This window comes from Nyctibius grandis, chromosome 11, assembly GCF_013368605.1.
Source record: "Nyctibius grandis isolate bNycGra1 chromosome 11, bNycGra1.pri, whole genome shotgun sequence".
NCBI lineage: Eukaryota > Metazoa > Chordata > Aves > Nyctibiiformes > Nyctibiidae > Nyctibius > Nyctibius grandis.
The window spans coordinates 24,865,604-24,888,001 of record NC_090668.1 but is presented as its reverse complement, the minus strand read 5'-3'; the positions used below and the strand labels follow the sequence as shown (position 1 = coordinate 24,888,001).

Below are 22,398 nucleotides of genomic sequence, written 5' to 3'. Positions count from 1 at the left end.
AGGAAATACTGTGTTTTTCTGTGACTAGTGATTTCACCTCCACCACAGCAGCTTTTCTGCTACATCTGCTTGCATTGGGAATGATTGTGAAAAACCAAATAAGGGGAAACCTGGTAAATTATCTTCTGCTAGACTATGATTAGCTCTGCAATGAAACAAGCAGGTTAAGAATCATACTTTCCCTTTCACACCTCTCTGGTCCCAATCCCAGGCTATTCCTCCCTACACTTCAGGCAAGAGAATGCTCTGACCTATGTTCCGTACGGTGAACGGCGCGACAGGTCTCTGCTTCCCGTTGCATTCAGGCCGTAGCATCCACATTGTTTTTTCTTTTCCACCCTGTAATGGTATTTGGCCCAGCATTCACATCTCTTTGCATATTTGCATTCAAACCTGGGAACAGCTTGGATCCAGAGGTTTGGGTCGAACCCATCTCAGTTACAGTCAGTATCATCATACATGCATATTCTGGGCTGCTGGCGAGAAGTTGCTGGTTTCCTCTGGTTTCTTTGATTTCTTTACTACAAGTAAGTTGTTAAATGATGCAATCATAGGTGAGAACTATTAGTTGCTCATGCCATTGCATTTTATATGCCATACCTTTGTGCTCTGGCATTTTTCAGGAAAGCAGAGGTCCCCGGGAGGTGTGCGGGGCACACCGGAGAGCAGGTTTGCTGCAAAGCCCTTGTACACTTTTAAAGTTGCAGCATTCAGATTGCAAGTTAAAAATTCTCTGTGCCACTACAGGTGGCTTTTTCCATCATTTCTGCAGGATTTGGAGCTTGATGAGCAGAGAATTGCAGGAATTCTCAATGGCTCTAGCAAAAAAGGGGTAAAAAGTAGCTTGGGCCACACTATGGCTTCTCTGAATTTCCCTTTTCTTTCTCAGCCCTAGTACACTACTTCTGGAGCCAGCAATGGTGGGATGCTGGTGGGGACAGTCATATGGTGACACTAGAGTGAGCAGTGGCTATATGCAAGCAGGTGTCAATGGCCTGCCCACCCTGCTGCCCCTGTGGGCAGCTTCATAGGTGAGCTATTGAAAAAAAAATAGGGAAAAATGCTGGACTTGGGCTCAAAAATATACTGAAGTGCTTAGCACAGATATTTAAGCGTGTGCTTCAAGTTAAATAGATGTTTTGTCCAAAATGAGGACAAATTAGGAACTTAAAGCGAATTATTTAGCTCCATTTTACAAAGACTTTTCTAACTGCTGTCTTACCATTTGCTTTTTTTACTTCAAATCAGTGCCTACCAGCTTTATTGTCCTGCTGCTACTGCTATGGCTAAACCCCCTTATTTGTGTCATAACTTAATCACCAGATTCCTTCTCTGAAGTGCTGAAGTAGTAGATAATGTCTGTATTTTTACTTGTAAGGTCAGGAGCACCAATTCATAGCTTAGGGATCATTGGCGCAGGGAGCTGACAACAGAGTCAGTCCAGCTTCTGTTTTCTTATAGTCGCGCAACAGAAAATCAATGGTGTCAGGAACATTGGGATAATTCTACTGTTACAATCAATACATGCTGATTAAACTAGTTGTGTCTGTTGGGTAAATTTGCTGCATCATAATTAGAATTATTAATTAAAAATAGGAAATCAATTGACACAAATTAAGCAAAAAAGAAATTTGCTTTATTTCTTTGACACTCTCTCCAGAGGCCTCAATAACGGTGACAACATGGACATGACCAAGTGGCATTTGTCAGTTTTTTATGCTGTCCTGAGTTTTAAAAATTGACTTATAAAACCCTGCTAATGCAGCTCCCAGGAAATCAGACGTTAGATGTCAAAAGTGCAAGAAGCAGTTATTTGGTTTATTACAGTTAGTCATTATTCCCTGCCTATCCAAGAGCAGAAAGCAGGAGTCCTGTGCATGTTGGGGGGAACGAAAGCCTTGGGGAGCAAGACGTAGCCCATCCCCTTATCACATCCTTTTCAGTTAATGAGGATAAACAAATTGATCATTTCTGTGGTGGTTGCAATGGGCTACTCATTGCTGCCTACTTCCTATAACACGCTGGTGACCTTCATTATTTTCGGGGACATATTATGTGGGACGCTAAAGCAGGGAGTCCTTGGTGATGCTCTTTGCAAGGACAGCAGGAATGTAGCTCTGCTTTCCTTTCAACTGTTTATTTTTCTCCCTGTTATTTCTGGATTTTATGTGGGTTTTATTTTCTTTCTTTTAACCTATTTCCCTCTTTGTTCTTCCCTTACATACATTTTCTTCTTCTTTTCTCCTAGTTTTAGTGATTTTCTTTTCTCTGTCTAATACTTTCCATCCCAGGTTTTCTTCCTCCTGTTCTGCTTGCACACCTGCAGTAGAGGAGAGCAGCATCCAAGTGCAGGAATCCTTTGGGTCTACGTACTCCTGTGGTTTGCTCAACTATTTTCTCTAGGCTTTCACACCTATAAAGGATCAGAGGGCAAAAAGGATGGCTGTGAGGATAAATGTGTGACTGGTAACAGGTGGTGCTGTATAATATAGTGTACTTTTACTGATCACTGATGGTAAACAAGTTTCCCAATTATATCAAACTCATGTGATAATTTGATTGTTAAAAAGAGTTGGTCACTTATAAGGTAAAATCTTGTATGTGGAAAACCTTACAGGTAGACAAATGTCTAATAAAGCAATTAATCTAAATCTAAATCAAATTAAATCTAAATCTAAGGCAATTACCCTGTAAATAGTCCGCAGCCAGTCTGTCCATACAAACGTAAACCTTGTCTCTGCTTATTTTAGGGATTTCTCAGACATTTATTTTTGGTTTTTATAGATGCTGCCTTATGAATGGCAGACTTTTAGGACCAACTATACAAGATTTGAGCTTTTCTAAAAAATTTGTCCACACCAGTGAGATTTAAGAACGGAGTGTGCAAGTATTCCCCCGAGAACAGCTTTGCTGTTGTTTGCTGTCATCAAGCTCTCCGGTAGTTCCTAATGTCACAGCATACTTTCCAAGTGTTGCACAATGGCTTTTCATTAGCCCACTGCAAATTGTAATGGACATTATTTGTGTTAGCTCTGACACCTTTATTAGTATATTTTTAATCTCCTTATTTTTCTCAGGAATACCTTTCCCTCTGTTGTTGATAACCTGGGAAATTCATCTCAGTAAAAAATAATTTCTCCAATCTTCACAAAATGCAAGATCAAAACCTAATAAAAATCTTAACTGCTCCACTATGTCTCACTTAAAATATTTAGGGGGAAAAAAAGCCCTCAGCTATTTGATTATCATTGCTATAAATTAAATTTGGCTGAGGGCCTTTGTAAAACAGGAAGTATTTTCTTTAATGGGGTGGTGAAATGCTGATAGGAAAACAGAGCTAAGCATTCCTTGGTTTTGAAGTTAAAATTAACTGGCCTGTAGATTTAACTGCGATAATATTTACATCATTACTAATTATCAAAGTATCGTTGCCAGATGTGCTAGTGAAAAAGATTAATATGAGTGAATTAATATAGTATTTCTAGACCTAAAACTGTTTTTTAAGGTGTTTTACAATAACAATATTTCATTGAAGTATATTTCCAAGAACAGTCAGAAGTAACAGCAAATAAAAATGTCTGTCGTTTAAATGCCAAGACAGATTGAGTGGTTTGCACAAGAATCAAGAGAAGCAGAGTTGTTAAAAACCCTAATTCCAAAGACTTACGGCTGTATCTCGGGCGGGCTGAGCAAGCTGCCAACGTTGACCCCACTGACACTTGAGAACATACGGATAGCACGGAGGATCTTTCGGATATATTTGAGCACAACTGTTGAGTGCCTTAAAATTAAGCTGTAAAACCTTGTCATTGATACTAGTGTAAACAGTGTAAAAGAAGGTGGATGTACTGAAGCAGTCAGAACCTGCGAGGAGGAATGCTGGCAGCTCCGCTCCGGGCAAGCTGTGCTCCCGATGGGACGCAATAAAGATCTCCCACAAGGAAAATGTTACAATAATTGAGACCTGAGAAAACAAGGGCTTGGATCGACAGTTTCAAATCTTTTTTGCTAAGATTCAACCTGGCAATATTTTGTGGGTGGCAGCTAGAGGGGCTGTTGCCAGAACAAATCTGAAGATAAATTGGGTTATAAGGCTACATTTGGAAAACAAGTGGTGTCTTTGCTTTCGTTTCAGTGGGCTGTGAATCAGGATTTTAATTAGCTTATCTGCTTTGTAAGTCTTTATTGTAATATTTGTTATGTGTACAGAACGGCTGTCAGCATGGTAGCCCTACTCCACAACTGGGTCCTGTTGCCATAAGTGAGATGTAAACAGTCATCACAGTGGTTCGCCCATAATTGGAGGGCAGACAGAAATCAATTGCAGGGTTATCTTCCTAGGTGTAGCTATGATGAGCTACAATTACTATTTTTTCAGAGGCTTAGAAGATGGAATCAGTTAGCTTATGCATAAAATGTGCTGCTTGTTGCTTGGCAGTCAAGTGGTGTTTTGATTTTTAATGCAATTCAGAGTATTTGCATTATGAAGTTATAATTATTTTGAGTCCATAGGTCTAAGAGTTAGCCTGAAGTCTCTTGCCTGGAGTAGGCAAAGTAACACCTTGAAATCCATGTTCACCTCTGACATGCTTTAGAAACTTAAAAAAAAAATAGTGTTATCACCCATTAATTATTGATTGTAGAGCCCTGTATTTAAAAAATGTACAGAAACTGATACCAGACTTTTAAAAAATGAATCCTTTCCCGGACTGCTATTAAACAGTTGGCTTTAGCTCTTTTACACAAGTCCTTGTGCAATTCCTAGGAGGAAGAGCAGAGGACAGGACAGTGGTTCCAACAATGACCATGGACATTGGTGACCAGAGCCACCATTGCAGTGAATTAAGATATTTTATCATGCAGTTGCTAAAAAAGTATTCCTGTATTGCTTTTAGCTCTGTTTAGCTGCTGTATTGCTAGCTGCCAAAGTCTTTCAACGATCGACTGAGCTGTTGGGTTAAAGAATTGTAAAGTTGCAAGGTGTAGTCTGGAAGAAGCTGATTGAGTTGCCATGTTTACTGCAGTTCCCCAACAACTTCCTTGCTTTGATAGCAAATTTAAAAGGTTAAAAATGCAGATTTTTAGAATTATGTGCACCTGTGTTCTCAAGTCTCAGTGGGAAGTCACCTTCTTAATCTTTTAAGTGCACAGACCCAATAATTTCCACTACCTTAATACTCATCCCCCAATTTAATTTTCTGTGTGCCTTTCAAGAGTTGAGGATAATTCTTGGGCTCATCATGTTGCTTTCAAGTCTTCCTTCTTTCAGATCTGCCTAGGAATGAGTGAAATGAATCAACAGTAGAGGTTTTTTTAAGCTTTCTTCAAGATTTACACCAGCTCCCTGACAGAAAATGTAAGAATTCTTTTAGTTTGACAGAAATTAAGGATGTGCCAAATAGAGGAGTCTGCATATATGTGAGTTACAGAACAATAAAGCATTTAAACTTTCCTAGCTACAAGGTGCCTATGAGGACAAGTCCTTCTGGTACAATACGAACTTAATTCTTTTTACATTTAACAATTTTAATTAACAAATATTTGAAGAAGCTCCAACAGTCTCTGTATGTGTAGTTTTACTGCCTTGGATCCCTTGCCTTGCAAAAATTCCAATTCTGCGACCCTGGCAATCAACGGGGAAACAAAACATGTCAGGTCCCAGCGCAGTCTGTGGAAAATCTTGCAGCAAGTATTGTGTAACTTATCTTGGGTTTTGTTTTGTTAGAGCTCAAGTGAGTGAGGAGATCAGCACAGGTCTGTAAAAAACAATGTAAGTGATAATGGTGATGGAGGAAAATACAGAGAAACAAACTGTGGCCAGAGAATCCTGCATTCCCTTAAAGAGAATGGTAGAGCTGGGACCTGTAAAACCAGGAGAGAGAATCATATAAAGATTTTTATTGAATTGCTATATATTTCTTGTGTAAATGAAAGGCACTAAGATTTTCTTCGATTTCTCTTCTGTGGTTTTCTAGTGCAAGCTGGTAGGCTTCTCAGAGCTGGGAAAGCCTTGGGTCAAGAAGTGCCCCTTTTCTCTGCGCATCCAACCTCTGTCCTGCTTTGACTCTGGAAGCTCGGGGATGGCAGTTAGGGAAAATGAAGAAGTGATTACTGTTTTAGCCATCTTTAATTAGACTCTCATTATGCTGAATAAGCATTTATTAAGGTTGCATCCACTTCGCAATCAGAGGGGCGATGCAAGCAGACAGCCCTGGTGTTTCTACCCATCCTTTTCAATTATGGGTAGGAGCGAAGCCCAGGGTGGCGAGGGCTTTTACCAGTGAGGTTGCCAACACAGGTATGTAAGTGACTCTTGCCTAGCCTGAGTTAAAGCCAACCTTGCTGTACGTCCTGCACCACTTCAGTCTGCACACTAGTGATGTTTGTACCAAGTTTACACTTTTTAAACACTTTTATTGATGAGAGACAGAAAAATACTTTAGAAATTAATCTCTGTATACATAAAAGGATCATTGTTCGTATGTTTAATTCAGCCCAGAACTATAAACATAGTGAAGAAATATACTATAAAGTATTTATAGCACAAATGTAGACTTTAAAACTTGGAGCTGTTCTATCTCAGTGCTACCACTTACTTTCTGAGTAGCTTTGTAGTTTACTGTAATTTGACCGTCTCAGTTTCCCTTCTGTGGAATACTTTCTAGCTCATAAATGGATCATGAGAATGAGTCAGTGTTTGTATGGGACTTTGATGATGGAGGTATTAAATGTGCAACAAACATACACATTGTGATCCTATTGCACGATTTAGAACCCAAATTGTTGCATATTGACTTTTTTTTTATTATACCGGCATACTTTGAATTTCATTTAATAATGTACTCTGAATAATTAATTATTCAGCTAATAATTATGCATTCCAAATAAAACAACTTGATTACTAACCCTGATGAGGAAAATCCAGTCAGGAAAGAAGCCTTTCAAAAACAACAACATTCTGCAGATATCCTTAAATATTTAAAGGGTGAGCTATATTTAGTAAATTCTTCTGAAGGGGGGCGAGGACGAGATGAACGGATGCTAATATTCTCTGTCATCAGATTTGTGTATGTGTGTCAGCAGCATTCCTAAATCACTACCTACTACACAATCACCATCCACACAAGTGTCAGGCGTTGTTCAGCATTTCCCTGGGTGGTTTCTGTTCATCAGCAAGGAGAACGGTCCACTTCGAGGTCATGTCATTTTCTTTGCATCGATTATTTAGCATCTGGTGCGTGCATGCAGTGTTTGTTCCGCTCAGATGTTCAGCAGTGAGCAGAGAACCTCGCTTAGCAAAGGAAACAGAAAAGTTGTGGCATCAACATCATTTTGCAGGTGGCACTAACTTAACCCACGATGGCCAGCCCCTGTCAAAGAAATCAGTAGAAAGAAATTCCCAGACTGTAAGGGGCACCGGACTGAGTCCAAGAGGCTCGTGATGGGCACCGTACAGCATGGTCAGTGGGCAGTTTTGATGATGGTCTCATCTGAAAACCTCTCTTTTTTCCCTATGGCTTTTTAAAATATAGCTCTGCTGCCACTAGGAAAATGCAGAGATCTGAACCTTACAGGGAATCTGGCATTTAAAACCCTTAATGCACAGACGCTGTGTTCTCTTCCAGCAAAATCCCATTCGCTTCCCTGCTGCCATCCAGCCAGGAAGTCACGTATGTCTGTTTTGCTTTTTACTTTTCAGTGACAGTTGTCACTAAGAAAGAGAGAAATTAAATTAATCCAGAGAGAAAGCTGTTTCACATAGGCAGTTGCTCGGACTGCTGAAAGTGAGACTGAACCTCCAAGAACTGACACAGCAGAGCCGGGACGTTGAGCAGCTGTGTGAATGTTCCTGGTTTCTTTGGAGCTGACCCCTAGACAATGCTGGAGGCACTAACGCATTGTTTGTAAACAACGAGGAGAAAACATGTGGAGTGCTGATTTACTGTTTTCTGCCTGCCTGACATTGGATTGCTTACTGCAGTAATCCACAATGGGTGAAACTGTTCCGAAAGCACCGGCTTCCATATGCTTGTGGTTTTGTCAAAACATTTCAGTTCAGCAAACCCATAACTGATTGTGAGGATGAACAGTTTTGATCATCCTCCTTTTCAAAATGTAAAACAGTTTAAGAATTGTCTGGTTTTAACATCATAACAAGAAGTTTCATTTCCCAGTTTAGAACAACTTCTGGTTTAGAAATTGGCATTAATTTATGCTTCTGTGAGCAACATTTGAACACGTTCAGAAGTCAAAATAAAATATCAAGGTTTAGACATCCAATCTCAATAATTTATGAGACAAAACTTTATCTTCCTACCTACCTCTCCAGAATGAAACCGAAGCCCTACCGATATGTAGAGGAAGCCACAGGGAGACAGGCAGTGGAGTCCTCTTTATTTTCTGCTCAGCACTTGGGGCTTGTGCATTTTGTTGCTGGCTGTGATGTGATTATAAACTGCTGGATCAGGTTAGGAGACCTGTGACTGCTTTGCTCTCTCAGCATTAGCATCCTAAAGAAGTGGTGCAGAGGAGCTGCAGAGTGTTGCAGTCCAAGGAGCTGCTTTAGGGACACTGGGATTTTACTGCATAAAACTCTGGGTGCTGGAGTGTGTGTCCTCTGCCACCCACTGCCCACTTAGAGCCACCCATGCTCTGACTCTGGGTATTTAAGCTACACGGTATTTGTCTACCTCTCTGATTAGCTCTTTATTAACAGAATGTCCCACATCTCAGTGCCTGAGTGCAGTGAAAAGAGGGTGTAATATTCTAGTATATCTGTATTTTCACTTTTTTTCCCCAGTAGTTTCGGACTTGCTATCTTCTGTTGGTAAATATAGAAAGGTTTTGCAGAGACTGTGCTGAGTCTCGCAATGTGGTTTTGATGAGTGAACATTCTGGTTTTTACTTTTCTAGTTACACAGGGCAAGACTTTTTTTTTAAAACTGCTGCTTTTTATGTGCCTGAAAGGGACATTACTATTAAGGGTTTATAAGAGAAAGACAGCAGTATATTTAAGATAACTTGAAGACATTAGGTACATTAAAGAGCCACGTGAAGATTCAGGTATGCCTAGAAGAAAAGAGAACAGCAAGTAGCTTGTGCGGTACCTGCACATAGCTTTTTGTAAGCCTTTGAACTGTTTTAGATATAAAAGACACCCCTATTTCAAAGGCCACCAGGCCTTCTGCTGCTCTCATTCTCTCCTGAAGTCCTTAGGTAACAGAATTCACACTAGAGAAGGAAAGATTTTTCCTAGATTCAGTTACTGGGGCAGAACATCCTTTAAGCTGATATTATTTGGCTGAAAAGCAGTGCACAGGTAGTAGACATTAGGATGGGACTGTGGCAAAGGGGAAGAAGTGGTTCTTTTTACTCTACGGCTACACCGTTGGAAATAAAAGCAAATACCACAATCTACAGTGTTTATTTTGGGTTTCAATATCAACGCAATAAAATAAATTGCTTATTGACCACCTTAAAATGACTGATGAGGCAGTACTGTGTGTTATGTTATGCATGAGGGATGTGCTTATACGTCCCCTTGAAGGTGAATCTTTATGGTATGATTTGAAGCTGGCTAGCTAGCTGTAGCATTTCTTCCACATGCTTATCTTGATAGTACCATTTTATCCACTGATCAGCCAATCTTTTTGCTCATGTCAGTTTGCATGCTGACCTGTCGAAGGTGAAGCGACACATACATCCCTGCATGTGAATGGGAATGAGGAGGAGCATGCTCTGTAATGCTTGCTGTTTTAGTGACAAGAAGCTTTTCTGCTTTAAGCACTGCTTTAACTGCAAATAAAGGTATATTGCATATCTGGCAAAATATCAGCAGGGTGACCTTCCGACGCTCAGTTTATGTGCTGTGAAAAATAAAGAGCTGAGCACATCTCCCTGAGAGCTGTGCCAAATGGGGTTGATCCCACTCGATCCTCTGCAGCTATCACCACTCTGCAGGCGCAGGAGGTGGAAAGGTGACTTCAGTGGTCAGATCAGATTGCTCCCAGCATGGGAGATCCCTCAGGTGATGGACAATGTTCTCCTGCCCAGTTGCAGGGAGCTTGATGAGGATGCAGACGAAGGGTGTCCAGCGTGGCTAGCCTACTACAGTTGCCGGACTGGCCCTCTGATCTGCTCTAAACTGTGTCAGAATCAACTGGCGTTAACGAAATGAGAAGGGGAAGAGGTTTCTGTCTGCTCCGGCAACTCTGCCTTGCTGAGCACTCAGCTAAAAACCATACGCTATTCAGAATAGCAAGTAGCCATATGTAGATGCTTGCACATGGCTTTTTATGAGCCTTTGAACTGTTTCACACCAGGCACAGATGTTGTATCAGCAGCTCCTAATCTCCAGTGACAAAGGCCTCTGTATTTCTGCGTAGTTTTCTTTGAATCTCCTTAGAGTGATGCTGCTGCTGCCGCCCGCCTCAGCCCCTCCGGTGGCCTCCCAATGCTTCATTGTTGAAGGATGCTTGATCTCTTCCTCTATACCTGTCCTGCCATGTTTTAGGCATCTCCAAATGTGTTTCTACCCTTTCTTGCAGGCAAAACTGGCCGTACTTCTGTGCAGAGGCATTACAGGAAAATTTCATGATGTAGTCAATGAAGACATCTAAAGTGCGTTATAGATGATGTGAGAGAGAGAGAATGTTTTACCCAGTCTGAAGACAGAATCTGAAAGCAAGTTACTTGCAGATGTTATTATTACAATCCTGTCCTAGACAATAATAATGAAGTATTGATGGAAGTTTTGCCAGAGCAAAGACTGCTGGGTTTCATGCAGAGGAAAGACAGTATCTTCATTTAGTTTTATTAGACTCTTGATACTCTGCCCATGTATTTTTTTAATTCACCACAGTAAAATTCTAATTAAAGAACAGACTTTGCCTCCCATTAATATGACACTAAAAAAAAAATTTAAAGAATGCAGCATCTTCTCTAAAAAAATTATAATGAGAAGACAAGCTGCCAGTGTTGTATAGAATGTTGTCGCTCCTTTATGAAGCGTTTCATGATTTTAAACTCCTTGTACCTTCTAGAGTGTCAGTAGAGTTAAAGGCTCATTAAACTGAGCAGCAATTTCCACAAAAAGAAATAGGAAATATTCTCAGAATTTTTGTGTGTTCTAATTTTCACTTCTTTTGAAGCCTCTGTCAAAATAGCTCACGATGGAAATTCTGAAAACACAACACTTTGATAGCTGTCAGGAGTAGAAGTTGTTTCTCCCATTTTGCTGCTTCCAAAATATATTGAGTTCATTATGGGATTTGACAAGGCTGGCATCCAAATACTCAACTTTTCTTTGACTTGGAGTGATTTTGTTTGCATTTATCCAAAATAAGAATGTACAACCAGGTAACTGTTCTAAGCGTTCTACAGAATACTGTAGGAATGTTCTTTAAACAAGGATTACTTTGGAAAGAAAATGTCTCCTCAGAGGATACTAAATAAACTGCAGGGTCTCTAAAGTGCTGTGATTGAATTAGGTACCACATGTTGGAGAGTCAGTGACTAATGAGATCATCATCTGAGATTAAATCATGACCTAAATCAGCCACATGTTTCTTATCTGATTCAGACAATGAACTTCAGAGAGAATCAGCACAATCTTTCTTGAAGGATGAAAAGCTGTCCTCCTGTCTCTAAGAAAAAAAAAACCTAAGCACAATTAGATTGATTTCCTCCTGTGAGTAATAATCTATCCATTTGGGGAAAAATCAGCTGATGTTCCCTTCCCATCTTTTCCTTTCTGTCTGATGAAGACTGATCTATAAACTTGGAAAATGAGATTGACTGCAGGTTCTGCCAGCCTCAGGTTAACCTGTCGTTTTTGGGTGGATAGCTTTACAAATGCATATTTACATATGCAAAATGTACTCTCTGGGCAGTCTTAGGGATGTAAACATTGAGACTGGCGTTTTCTTCAGCATAGTTATGTATGCTGTGACTGAAAGTCTGGCATTGGAGATAAAAACGCTAGTGCGTATGCTGTTGCATAGAAACCCGTGTTTAGGAACCTCAAGGCTGCAAAGTTACGAGCTCAGAAGACAGAAAATGCCAGGGCATGTAAACGGTAGCCTGTGCTCACATAATTAAAGAAAATATCGTAATTCATGGGCTCAAGTACTGAATTACTGCTGCACTTCCAACCTTTAATCTGTCATTTTCTTTTTTTCGTCACACCAGCTTCACCGGTCAAATGCCTTATTTATGTGTGGTGTTCCCTGGTTTGTTTGGTTTTCCTTAAAAAGCAAATGGACAATATGAAAAATGCCTTCAAGAGTGTCATCAAGCTGATATACAGACGATTCATCAGCATGGGCCAGAACAAACCTCTGACATGCGGGTAATGGACTAAGAGTAGAAGGCTGTCACCCTCTCTGTGGACCACTTACTACATGGAGATTAAACAGCCAGTGGCCCATGGCTGCTACTAGGAGCAATTGTAAGAGAAGCCCTGCTAAGCCCTGAAGCCTTTAATTGCAGATTGCTTTTAATGCAGATGAAATCTTTGAGGAATGTAGGTAATGAATTATCCAGGGGTGGCACTGAGTGTCTGCAGATTCCATTTTTTATAGTTTGATCAGGTACAGGTGGATTTTCGCTGGGGACACATGAGCACACTCCTGGGTGTGGGACAGTGCTCTGCCAGATTTCAAGCTATTGTTCTGTATGTGGAAGGTGTCCCAGCTTGTCAGTGAAAAGGATATAAAAATGTACTTTTAACAAGCAAAAACTGCTGCTTTAGCTTACTGATTTAAGCTAAAATTCCTTCACCTCTATTCCTCAAACCAGCAGACTGAGTGAACCTGAAGCTGAAACTGGAGATGGTAAATTCTGCATAACAGAGACGTTGTCAGGGACTGGATAAAGCATCTTACAGTGGAAAATGAACAAGCATAGAATAGTTTGGGTTGGATGGGAATTTAAAGGTCACTAGTCCAACCACCCTGCAATGAGCAGGGACATCTTCAACTAGATCAGGTTGCTCAGAGCCCCGGCCAGCTTGACCTGGGATGTTTCCAATGGTACCAACTAACTGCTTGTGACACTGTTCAGATAATCTACATTATATTTGGAGCAGGATTATTTATGGTAGGTTAGCAGTATCTTGATAGGGTTATGAAGAAGAAAACCAGCTGCATTCTGAGCAGTGTGGCCTAATCTGCCTGGACCCTGTGTCTGTTGTATGGATGAGGTTTTCTCATTCTGAAATCACAGAATTTGAATATTAGTCTGTAAGCATTTGTAAGAACATTTTTGAAGGGAATTTCTGAAAATCTGGGTTATTTTGAGGACAGCAATGGTTCGCAAACATGTGCTGGAAACTCCGAGTGTAAACACTTTTACAAGATAAACAGGTTTTTTGGTTTAGAATCAAGCAGATCAGCGAGTGATTTTTCAATACACTGGCTCACTCCTTTAGAGGTGTATTGGTACTACCTGCAGTGCCAGCGCGGGAGGGACTCAGCGCTGCTCAGAGCCAAACCCAGAGCGCTGTGAACTGTCCTTGCGAGGGGATTCCCTCTTCACGGACCTTGTTTCAAACTCTTGCAGGCTTGGCTTCTGTTTCCAAAGGTGTCGAGCTGTGCCAAAATGAATCATGTTTGTACAGTGAGTAGACATCAGCTCAGTACAGGAACTATAATTTTCCTATTGGACTAAGTACAGGGAATAAAAAGCTAATTGATTCTTTTAATTTTTTTATTCACTACATCCAGGCATATGTTTTTGCTTTTGCTGTTTCTTTTCCTGCTTTGCATTAGCTGGGCCAACCATTTAAAACCCAGGCAGATTCCAAAACTGAATTAGACCCAAAAAAACCCACCCAGAGTTTGGGCTGCATTTCACCTAAATTGGTATTCATGTAATCATTCTCCAGCATAGTTATATTAAGGGTAGAATCTCGCCCTAATTTCAAAATAAATTCTAAAATAATCTGTCTTAAACTACGTCCTCCCAGATTTAGTAAGTTAATTTTATTCCCCGTTTGCATTTTTTAAAAGCTGGTATCTCATTGAAGCATTTCAAACTGAATTTGGAAATATTCCAGAATATTGATTATTGTCTATGAGCTACATCCTGTGCTTTAACAAATTCTCAGAAAGTTCCTTTAAAGCATGTATTAACTGATGATTGCTGCCAGCCAAATACGGTCCTGAGTCCTTAGGCTAAGAAAAGCAACCGCTTCATTTTTTTTCAGCTGTGCCTTCTGCACGATGTTTATGAATGTCCCACTGGCTTTGCACACCTGGGATACAGGGCTGGTCACTAGCTATAAAAAGAGACACATGCAGGCTTATGCTAATGAGAACAAAATAAGGATAGACCTTCAGACCACAGCTGCTGGTGCTGCTGTGATAGAAGATGCTGTTTCCATATTAATAGTGTGTCTGTGCAGTGATGGAAAAGCACTGGAAGAGCACTTCTGACTCTCTCTTGTTGGGATAAGTCACTTGATAAATGTCAGCCCTTCCTTGGGAGTCCTTTTGTGTAAGTTTTTAAGCTTGTGTGTTTGCTTCGTCTTTGTCTGACTTGTGCTGCTGCAGTAGATACTGGGTCGGTGGTGTGGTTTAACCCGGCAGGCAGCTGAACACCACCCGGCTGTTGGCTCACTCCCCCGCAGTGGGATGGGGGAGAGAATGGGAAAAAAAAGGTAAAATTCAGGGGTTGAGATAAAGACAGTTTAATAGGACAGGAAAGGAAGGGAAAACAATAATGATGATAAAAGAATATACAAAACAAGTGATGCACAATGCAGTTGCTCACCGCTCGCTGACCGATGCCCAGCCAGTCCCTGAGCAGCTGCCGCCGCCCCCGGACAACTCCCCCCAGTTTTATTGTTCATCATGTTCAGCACGATGTCCTAAGGAATATCCCTGTGGGCAGCTGGGGTCACCTGTCCTGGCTGTGTCCCCTCCAGCTCCCTGTGCACCCCTAGCGTCCTCCCTGGCAGCGCAGGATGAGAAGCTGAAAAGTCCTTGACTTAGTGTAAGCGTTGCTTACATCAGTGTATCATTGCTGTCCTCCTAATCCAAACCACAGCATTATACCGGCTACTGGGAAGAAAATTAACTCTATCCCAGCCAAAACCAGGACAGTGGCTCTATTGACCCAGAACATGGCAATTCACTAATCATTCCTGGAGGGGAAAACAGCCATTTGGGAGTGAAGCAGCACTTCCAAAGTGTCCTCGTTGTGTGTCTAACAGGACAGAACTGGTACCGGGATGTCACGCACAGCTCTGGAGGGGGATATGCAGAGCCTGCTGTAATTAGCCCTCACTTCAACAAGCCACTGAGGCTTCGGGGTGGGGGTAGGGATGCAGAGAGGCAGAAAACCCTTTGTGCTGTATTGAGCGAGCTTTCCACCGAGGGATGCATCTTTCACCTGTCATACTGCCGTATGCAGACAGCTGTAATTATGCTTAGGCACCCAGCATCATCCTTTACAGAGTTATATTCATTTTTATTGGTGGCAATTAATCTCTAGTCATATTTTTGAAGGAGAAAAAGTGAGTAAGTTAGTACATTTGCCAGGGGACGTTAGCATGTGACCTGAAATATGGCAGCTGCCTTTACCGTAGCATCTCCCAAGAGAGCACTAGCTATTTCAGACTCATCTCTCACGGTATTGACATCCACACATGCAGTCTGAAGGGAGCATTTGTACCTCCCTGACATCACCACTCTCAGGTTGCTTTTCTTATTGATGGTACAGTTAAAGTCTCTGTATCATTTTGACATTTTTAATGCCATATGCATTTACAGTGTAGCTCTTGTGTAAGCTTTAATCAGCTTTCTGTTCACATGTTGTTACTATTATTATTTATCTCTATTACGGTAGCACATAGAGGCTATCAACAAGAGCAGGATTAGGCTGTGTAGGCTTGGGTTGTATTTTACAATGGTCTCTCTGTGCCCACAGGAGAAGTGGTGCTAATGTTCCTGAAGTGCAGTGGGCTTCCGTGGCTCTGAGGCTGCTCCACCCAGTATCTCAGAGACTGGGATCGCTGTCACACACCAGCTAGGATTTGCCACACTGATGTATACAGAAAAAATATGTCTTGGTTGCTGAAGTCATTGGTTTCTTCTGTTTTTCTAATTTTCTAGGAGGAACTACTAGACCCCAATTCCAGAGCTAGTTGTGCCCTTCAGTAGTCTCACACATGAGTGCTCCTACTGAGCTCAGTGGAATTACTTGTACGAATAAGTACTTGGATTTAGCTTAGCAACTCTGTACCTGCCTACCTTTGTAAGGTACAGAAGTTACCACACTGCAGATCTACAAGTTACCACAATATAAACATCACATAATGTCCCAATGAAATCACAAAGGTAAAGACTTTACTTGTGACTCCACAGTCTGTCACTGAAATATGGAACTTAAAGGAAAGGGGAAAAGAAAACCAACAGGGACTGATAAACTTTGAGCAACAAGGATCTTATTTTCAAGTGAGATTACTGCAGTGTAAAATCAGGTGAGGATGATATTTCATTACCACAAATTTTACACTAACACATTGCCAATGAATTTCACTCAATTCCCTTTGCAATTAATCAGCAGTGGATGAACTGATATTGCATTAAATGGCTCTGCTCATTGTGGCATATATAGGGCTTGAAATGAGAGCTAGAAGCAGAAAATCTTTACCATTTGAGGTAAAGACTTAAATCCAGAAGAGGTCAACCTGTCATTGTGTGTGTATGATCCAGTCACTAGAGAGGCAACGGGATGTTCACCTTGGTTTTACACACACACTATGTTCACCTTGGTTATACACACATACTATGACTCTGGTTTCAAACCATCTGGAGAACTGTAGTCAAAACCTGCTGGTAGTTTCAGAAACATAAAAGGAAGCCTAACAAGTGCAAAGGCTGTATCAGGCATTGGAAACGAGACACGGTACAAGCCCCATCTTTTTGTAATTCGATTTTTTTCTGTGTCTTCCATGAGCATTCAGATGTACTTTAATCTGCATTTTTATGTCCTCTCCCCAATAAATCCCCATGAAATTCACATTCTTAGTAGCTATCTGGTATGCCAAGCTGTTTTATTTCATAGATAATTAAAACATTTCGGCTAGCTACTTTGGGCTAAACATACTGAACGTTGCAATGTGTGCTCACTGATGCCTTGTACTTAGAAGCCTTTGGAAAATCTGTCTAACTGCCAGCTAGTTTTGTGGTCACTGCAGGCTTCTTTTATTATCCAGATTTGGGTTTTTATGATTTTACAACCTATTAGAGGAATTTGTGCTCTTTACTTCAGCATTTTGCTCTTCCCTTTGGCTAGATTGTGGAGTGAAATTTGGTACAGGGAGAAAGCAAGCATGTGACCAAATATAAATAGTAAATTATTGTTCAAGTAAGATTGACTTACATAAGAGGAATTGTGTTTGGGGAAGACACTGTAAATGTGAAACAAGATGCTTGAGCTGATGATAGGAAATGGTTTTCCTTTCCTATAAAAGATTTGCTTTCTCCTTCACTTTCTTTCAAAGTGAAAAACACAAACTGAGCAGACAAACCTGATGGTTGGAGCACTCACTTGAGACATGGAAGACCAAGGACATAAGTCACATTTTCTAATGAGTGTTGTTTATTCATCTTAAGCAAATTAATTGCAGCTGGAATTATATCAGCCCAGAGCAACCCACAATCTGGCAGTCAGGACTTCAGTGTGAGGTGGGAATGAAGTCCCTGAGGCAGGCAGGGTTATGTTTGATTCCTGCATCCCACTTCCCCAAGCAAAGGGCTATCGGCTATGCTTGTGTGGTTCAGATGTGTACCCTTTGTGGAGGTGTGGGACTGCATCCCTTGATGTTCAAGTTCTGCAGAAAACAAATCAGTGTTTCTGGAATGGAAATTGCTGGGAAACTCCATCAGCTCCAGCAGATTTGCTCCCTGCCCCAGAAGGCTTACAGAGGCTTAGCGCGCGTCTGTGTGAAATAGAGACAGATCATCTCTTTCCACAGATTCTCAGTAATAATTTAAGAGTTATAAAGAGTAAGATTTTGTTTGCTCGGCTCCCAGTGGTGTTAGTGAGGAACTATCATCCCTCTTTACAGCTGTGGGAAAAATGAGGCAAAGCAATAAAATACCTTGTGTGAGGCCCAGGCAGGACTACGCACAGGGGTGTGTGCACACTCTGCCTGCTGCAGGACATGAAACCATCTCTCCGCATGGGCATCCTGTAAGACCCTGCAGATCCTTCCGGAGACCCTGGAATTATCTTCTCATGGGTTTATTTTGGCCTTTAACACTGTTGCTCAAGAAACACAAGTTTGTAAATTGGTAGTCAGCAATGCTAGTTGAGTCAAGTCTCTTTCTGCTGAGTATCCTCAGACTGACCAATGAGAAGGACAAAAACATTGCCAAAATCAACTGCTAGATCTAGTCATCCAGTGTTGGTTTGTAGCCATGTACCGTAGGAGAGGGCTGTGAAATTTCTAGGACAAGAGCTTCAGGCTTAAGTGGGCTTTACATTTACCTTGCTAAGTCTGGAAACGGAGATCCAGGCCTGAGAAGCAGCGAGCGTCGCCTGCGGATTAGTTTACGTGTTCGCAAATAGAAGAGTTTGTGAAGACAGCTCTGCTGCTGGGCTGACACACTTGATCCCTGCATGGCAGTGGATTTTTACACTGGCAGAAGAACTCTTCTACACTTCAATTGGTGTAATTGAAACCAGCTCTCTGAGCCCAACCAACTGTACCTGGAAAATGATCTGTAACTGCGTCTTTACCAGGGATTTTGTCAGCAGCTCTATTCTGAATAGAATGGTGCTTTTCTTCACCCTTGACATAGCAATATTGAAAGGCTGCTAAGCAGAGGGTAGGACTACTGAAGAAATCCTTGGTTTTCTGCTGACCATTTCCTGAGGAAACCTTAACATCTGCGTGTTTGCTTTGAACTGTCGGTTTAGCGTGCGTACATATTAAACGGGTGTTTTGCAGGGGCTGATTGCTGTTTCTATAGTAAATCAGGATCAAGGTGTTGCTGTAATGCTGACTTCCCTCCCTCATCCTGCATATGGTCCACAAACAAGGAGAAGGGATCAGGCAGGACTGTCATGTGAAGGGTTCTCACTGTGCATTCTGTAGGGAACCTCCCTTCCGTGTCAATGGCCCTAGGGTTTGGGGCCCTTCTCTAATGCCAGTACATACTGTTACTAGCACAGAAATTACCTGACATGCACACTCCATACCTTCATCCCTAAGCTTGGTCAGCCTCATGGAATCCCATCTTCAGTGTTATTTACTTCCCTACCATCTCTTTACTCCAGAAAAAAAAAAAACAAACAAAAAAAACAAAACCCACAACCCAACATCGAAGGAGAAAGCCTTCTTTAGATGATCATATTTATTATCTTATGGGAACAGTGCTAAGAAACAATTTTTGATGACATTATTAAACCTGCAGGATTTGCTTGGCAATGCTACCTGCCATTAACTACACTGCAGTCAGGATGTGATCCTCTGCATCTAATTCCACTATAAATTCATTCCTTCCAGCTACCTAAAAGCACTAAGAAACAGGATATTAAAAGATTTAGGTCCTGATCCAATAAAGTGTTAAACAAGTCCTCAAATTTAGGTATATAACTAGTGCTGTTGTCTCCTTGCATGCTGAAGTACGTTGCTGGGGCAGGGGAGGGTAGTTTCAGAAAGTCTGAGGGCCCTTTAGAAAGCTCCTGGTGTTGACAGTGTCTCTGCCTGCTGGCCAAGCAAAGCAGAAGAGGCTGGGGAGAGATGCTTGAGATGTTCTTCCCTAATCATCGTGGTAAACGCCCGTGTGTTCTCCAGGTTGCGACAGCGAGCACTGGGGACCCCACTGCAGCAACCGCTGCCAGTGTCAGAACGACGCTCTCTGCAACCCCATCACGGGCGCCTGTGTCTGCGCGGACGGGTACCGAGGATGGCGCTGCGAAGAGCTCTGTGACCCAGGGAGCTACGGCAAGGCCTGCCAGTTTAAATGCCAGTGTCACAACGGAGCTACCTGCGACCATAAAACGGGAGAATGTCACTGTGCTCCCGGGTACACGGGGGTATTGTAAGTGCAATGATAAGTGTATTTTACTCCGCATCATTTAACAGCCTTGCTTTGACCGCTTTTAATGCAATGAGTGATTGGCAAAATTTACACAATCTATATATTACACATTTTCCTTTGTAGGAGTCATGTAAAATGAACTGAAAAATCCATTATCTTTTCCAGCTTGTACAACAACTGTACCTGTTCCTAATTTCAGTATGTGAATACAATCCAAATTACAGTTGAGTTTTTATAAGCAATTGGACATTCTGCTCATTAGAGTTCAGAGCAGTATCAAATGGGACTTACCATCCCCAATTTATTTGACTTTCAATCTAACTGAGGAAGCATTACTGTTAACTATATCAGCTTACTATCTAGGGGGTAAATTTTAAGCATAGTGAGCAGGGATTTAGCGGTGTGACTCCTATTAACTTTAACGAGAATCATGTAGCTAAATCCCCATCCACCACACTGAAAGTTTACCAGTAGGATTCACAAAATCTGCATATTAATTTTAGGACAGCAAGCAATAATTCCTTGTTTAAAATTGCCCACAGTGTAACATCAGTTCTCATTAGAGATCTTTCAGTAGTTTCAGAAGTAATTAAGTTTTTCAAAATAATTTAAGGGGAAAAGAGAATTTAGTCACTGAATTCCGTTGGAGATCTATTACAGGTGACTTAATACTTTTGCAGCCTAGTATTATTTGTTGACCTGCATGAAGGGGAAGGTAAAAAAATAAAGACAATATTAACCCTCATAAATAAGAGATATGTCTTTTGAATATTTTATTTGGTACCTGATTTCCTCATAGACTTGTGACCTCAGCCCTGGAAGCACTCACTGCTAAAGACTCTGCTTACTATTAGGAGTGGTCCCATTGATACTAGTATGGCAGTTCTCAGCAGGGCCATCCACCAATGTGTTGTATGAACCTCCTCATCAGAGGGGTGTCTGTTAGGGGAAGAACCTACTGTAGTTTCAGAACCTGGGATTAGAGAAAGAAGCGATGCTGAAAAGCACCAATGTGCAAATGTAGGAGACGCTGTTTTTTGCAGGGACTAGCCTCACTCTGGCCCCCCATGAGTACTGAGAGAGACCCAATGACTTAAATAGCTTTTAAATGATGCTGAGTTCTTGCCAGTCCTTTATGCACTGCAAATTTTAACATTTAGTAATGACTGGAGAAATTTCAAGCATTTTAATCCCATACTTCTATTCTATTTGCAGCTTCTTTTATTGCCATGTCACATAATTCACATTGAGGGCTTCATCCTGCAACTTGTGCTTTCATGGGCTATTTTAATGGCTATGAGTTGTCCTGTTGAGATGGGTGGAATTTGGTACATGCATAAAGATTACACACATGCATCAGCCTCACAGGACTGGATCCATGGCACATAAATAACCCCAGGAGAAATAAAAGAGATCTTGGCTAATTGGTAATGCCAGCTGAGGCTCACTGGAGGTTCCATAAATTGCATAAGGACTCCCATGATGACCTGTGTTGTGGATTTTCCTCATTTACTGTTTCCTGTGAGTTCTTTTAAATGATCTCTTTGGTTTTTGTTTCTTTTCTCTCCACAAAGTTGTGAAGAACGCTGTCCCCCAGGCAGTCACGGAGCCCAGTGTGAATTGCGCTGCCCTTGCCAGAACGGCGGAGTCTGCCACCACATCACTGGAGAGTGCTCCTGTCCTCCTGGATGGATGGTGGGTAGTTTGTTCATACTCATCCTTCATTTAGAGGTTGGAATAGGAGGTTTATTGTTCACTGTCTCAGCAGACCCCTACCATGTGTGCTCGTGATGCCTATCTGCTGTTTCTTGTCACGAGGCTCCAACAACTCTGAAACTGAGACCACCTTTGTTACCTGTGCACAGCATTTAGACAGGCCACCAGTCTATGACTGGTAGCTACTTTTTATTTTAACACGTGGAAGACCCTGAAGATCATCATACAACTATGGCTTCTGATGTGGACCTTATACCTGTTGAAACATCTAAGGGCTGAGTGAGATGTTTATGTTCCTTCAGATTAGTACAGCAAATGCTGCCTCCATTTGACCACACAGCTGCTTTTGGTTAGAGAGCACCAACAGATGCGGGTGGCTGTCAGGCAGCAACATGGGAGAAGAACGTTGCTGCACATTTTTGGTGGAAGTGGGGTACAGAAAATCTCTCTAACTGGAGAGTTAGACTCTCTCTAACTGGAGAGTTAGTCTCTCTCTAACTTGGCCAGCCATGGCAAAGGTGGTGATGATGTTATTCCATTTCAAATGACAAAAGAGGCAAAACTTTTTGGAAACTTAATAAGAATATGGCACCTTACCCTCAACTGGCATTTGGTGGAGACAAAG

At 41.5% G+C, this 22,398-nt stretch overlaps 1 protein-coding gene across 2 annotated transcripts in view; it reads left to right on the top strand.

Moving 5' to 3' along the window:
- MEGF11 (multiple EGF like domains 11) overlaps nucleotides 1-22,398 on the top strand; it is a 211,858-nt gene that overhangs the window by 86,503 nt on the left and 102,957 nt on the right. For both annotated transcript variants that reach the window (XM_068409942.1, XM_068409943.1), the window contains exons 5-6: nucleotides 19,811-20,057; nucleotides 21,632-21,752. In XM_068409942.1, coding sequence (XP_068266043.1) covers nucleotides 19,811-20,057; nucleotides 21,632-21,752 — 368 coding nt within the window. The remainder of the gene's footprint in view (nucleotides 1-19,810; nucleotides 20,058-21,631; nucleotides 21,753-22,398) is intronic.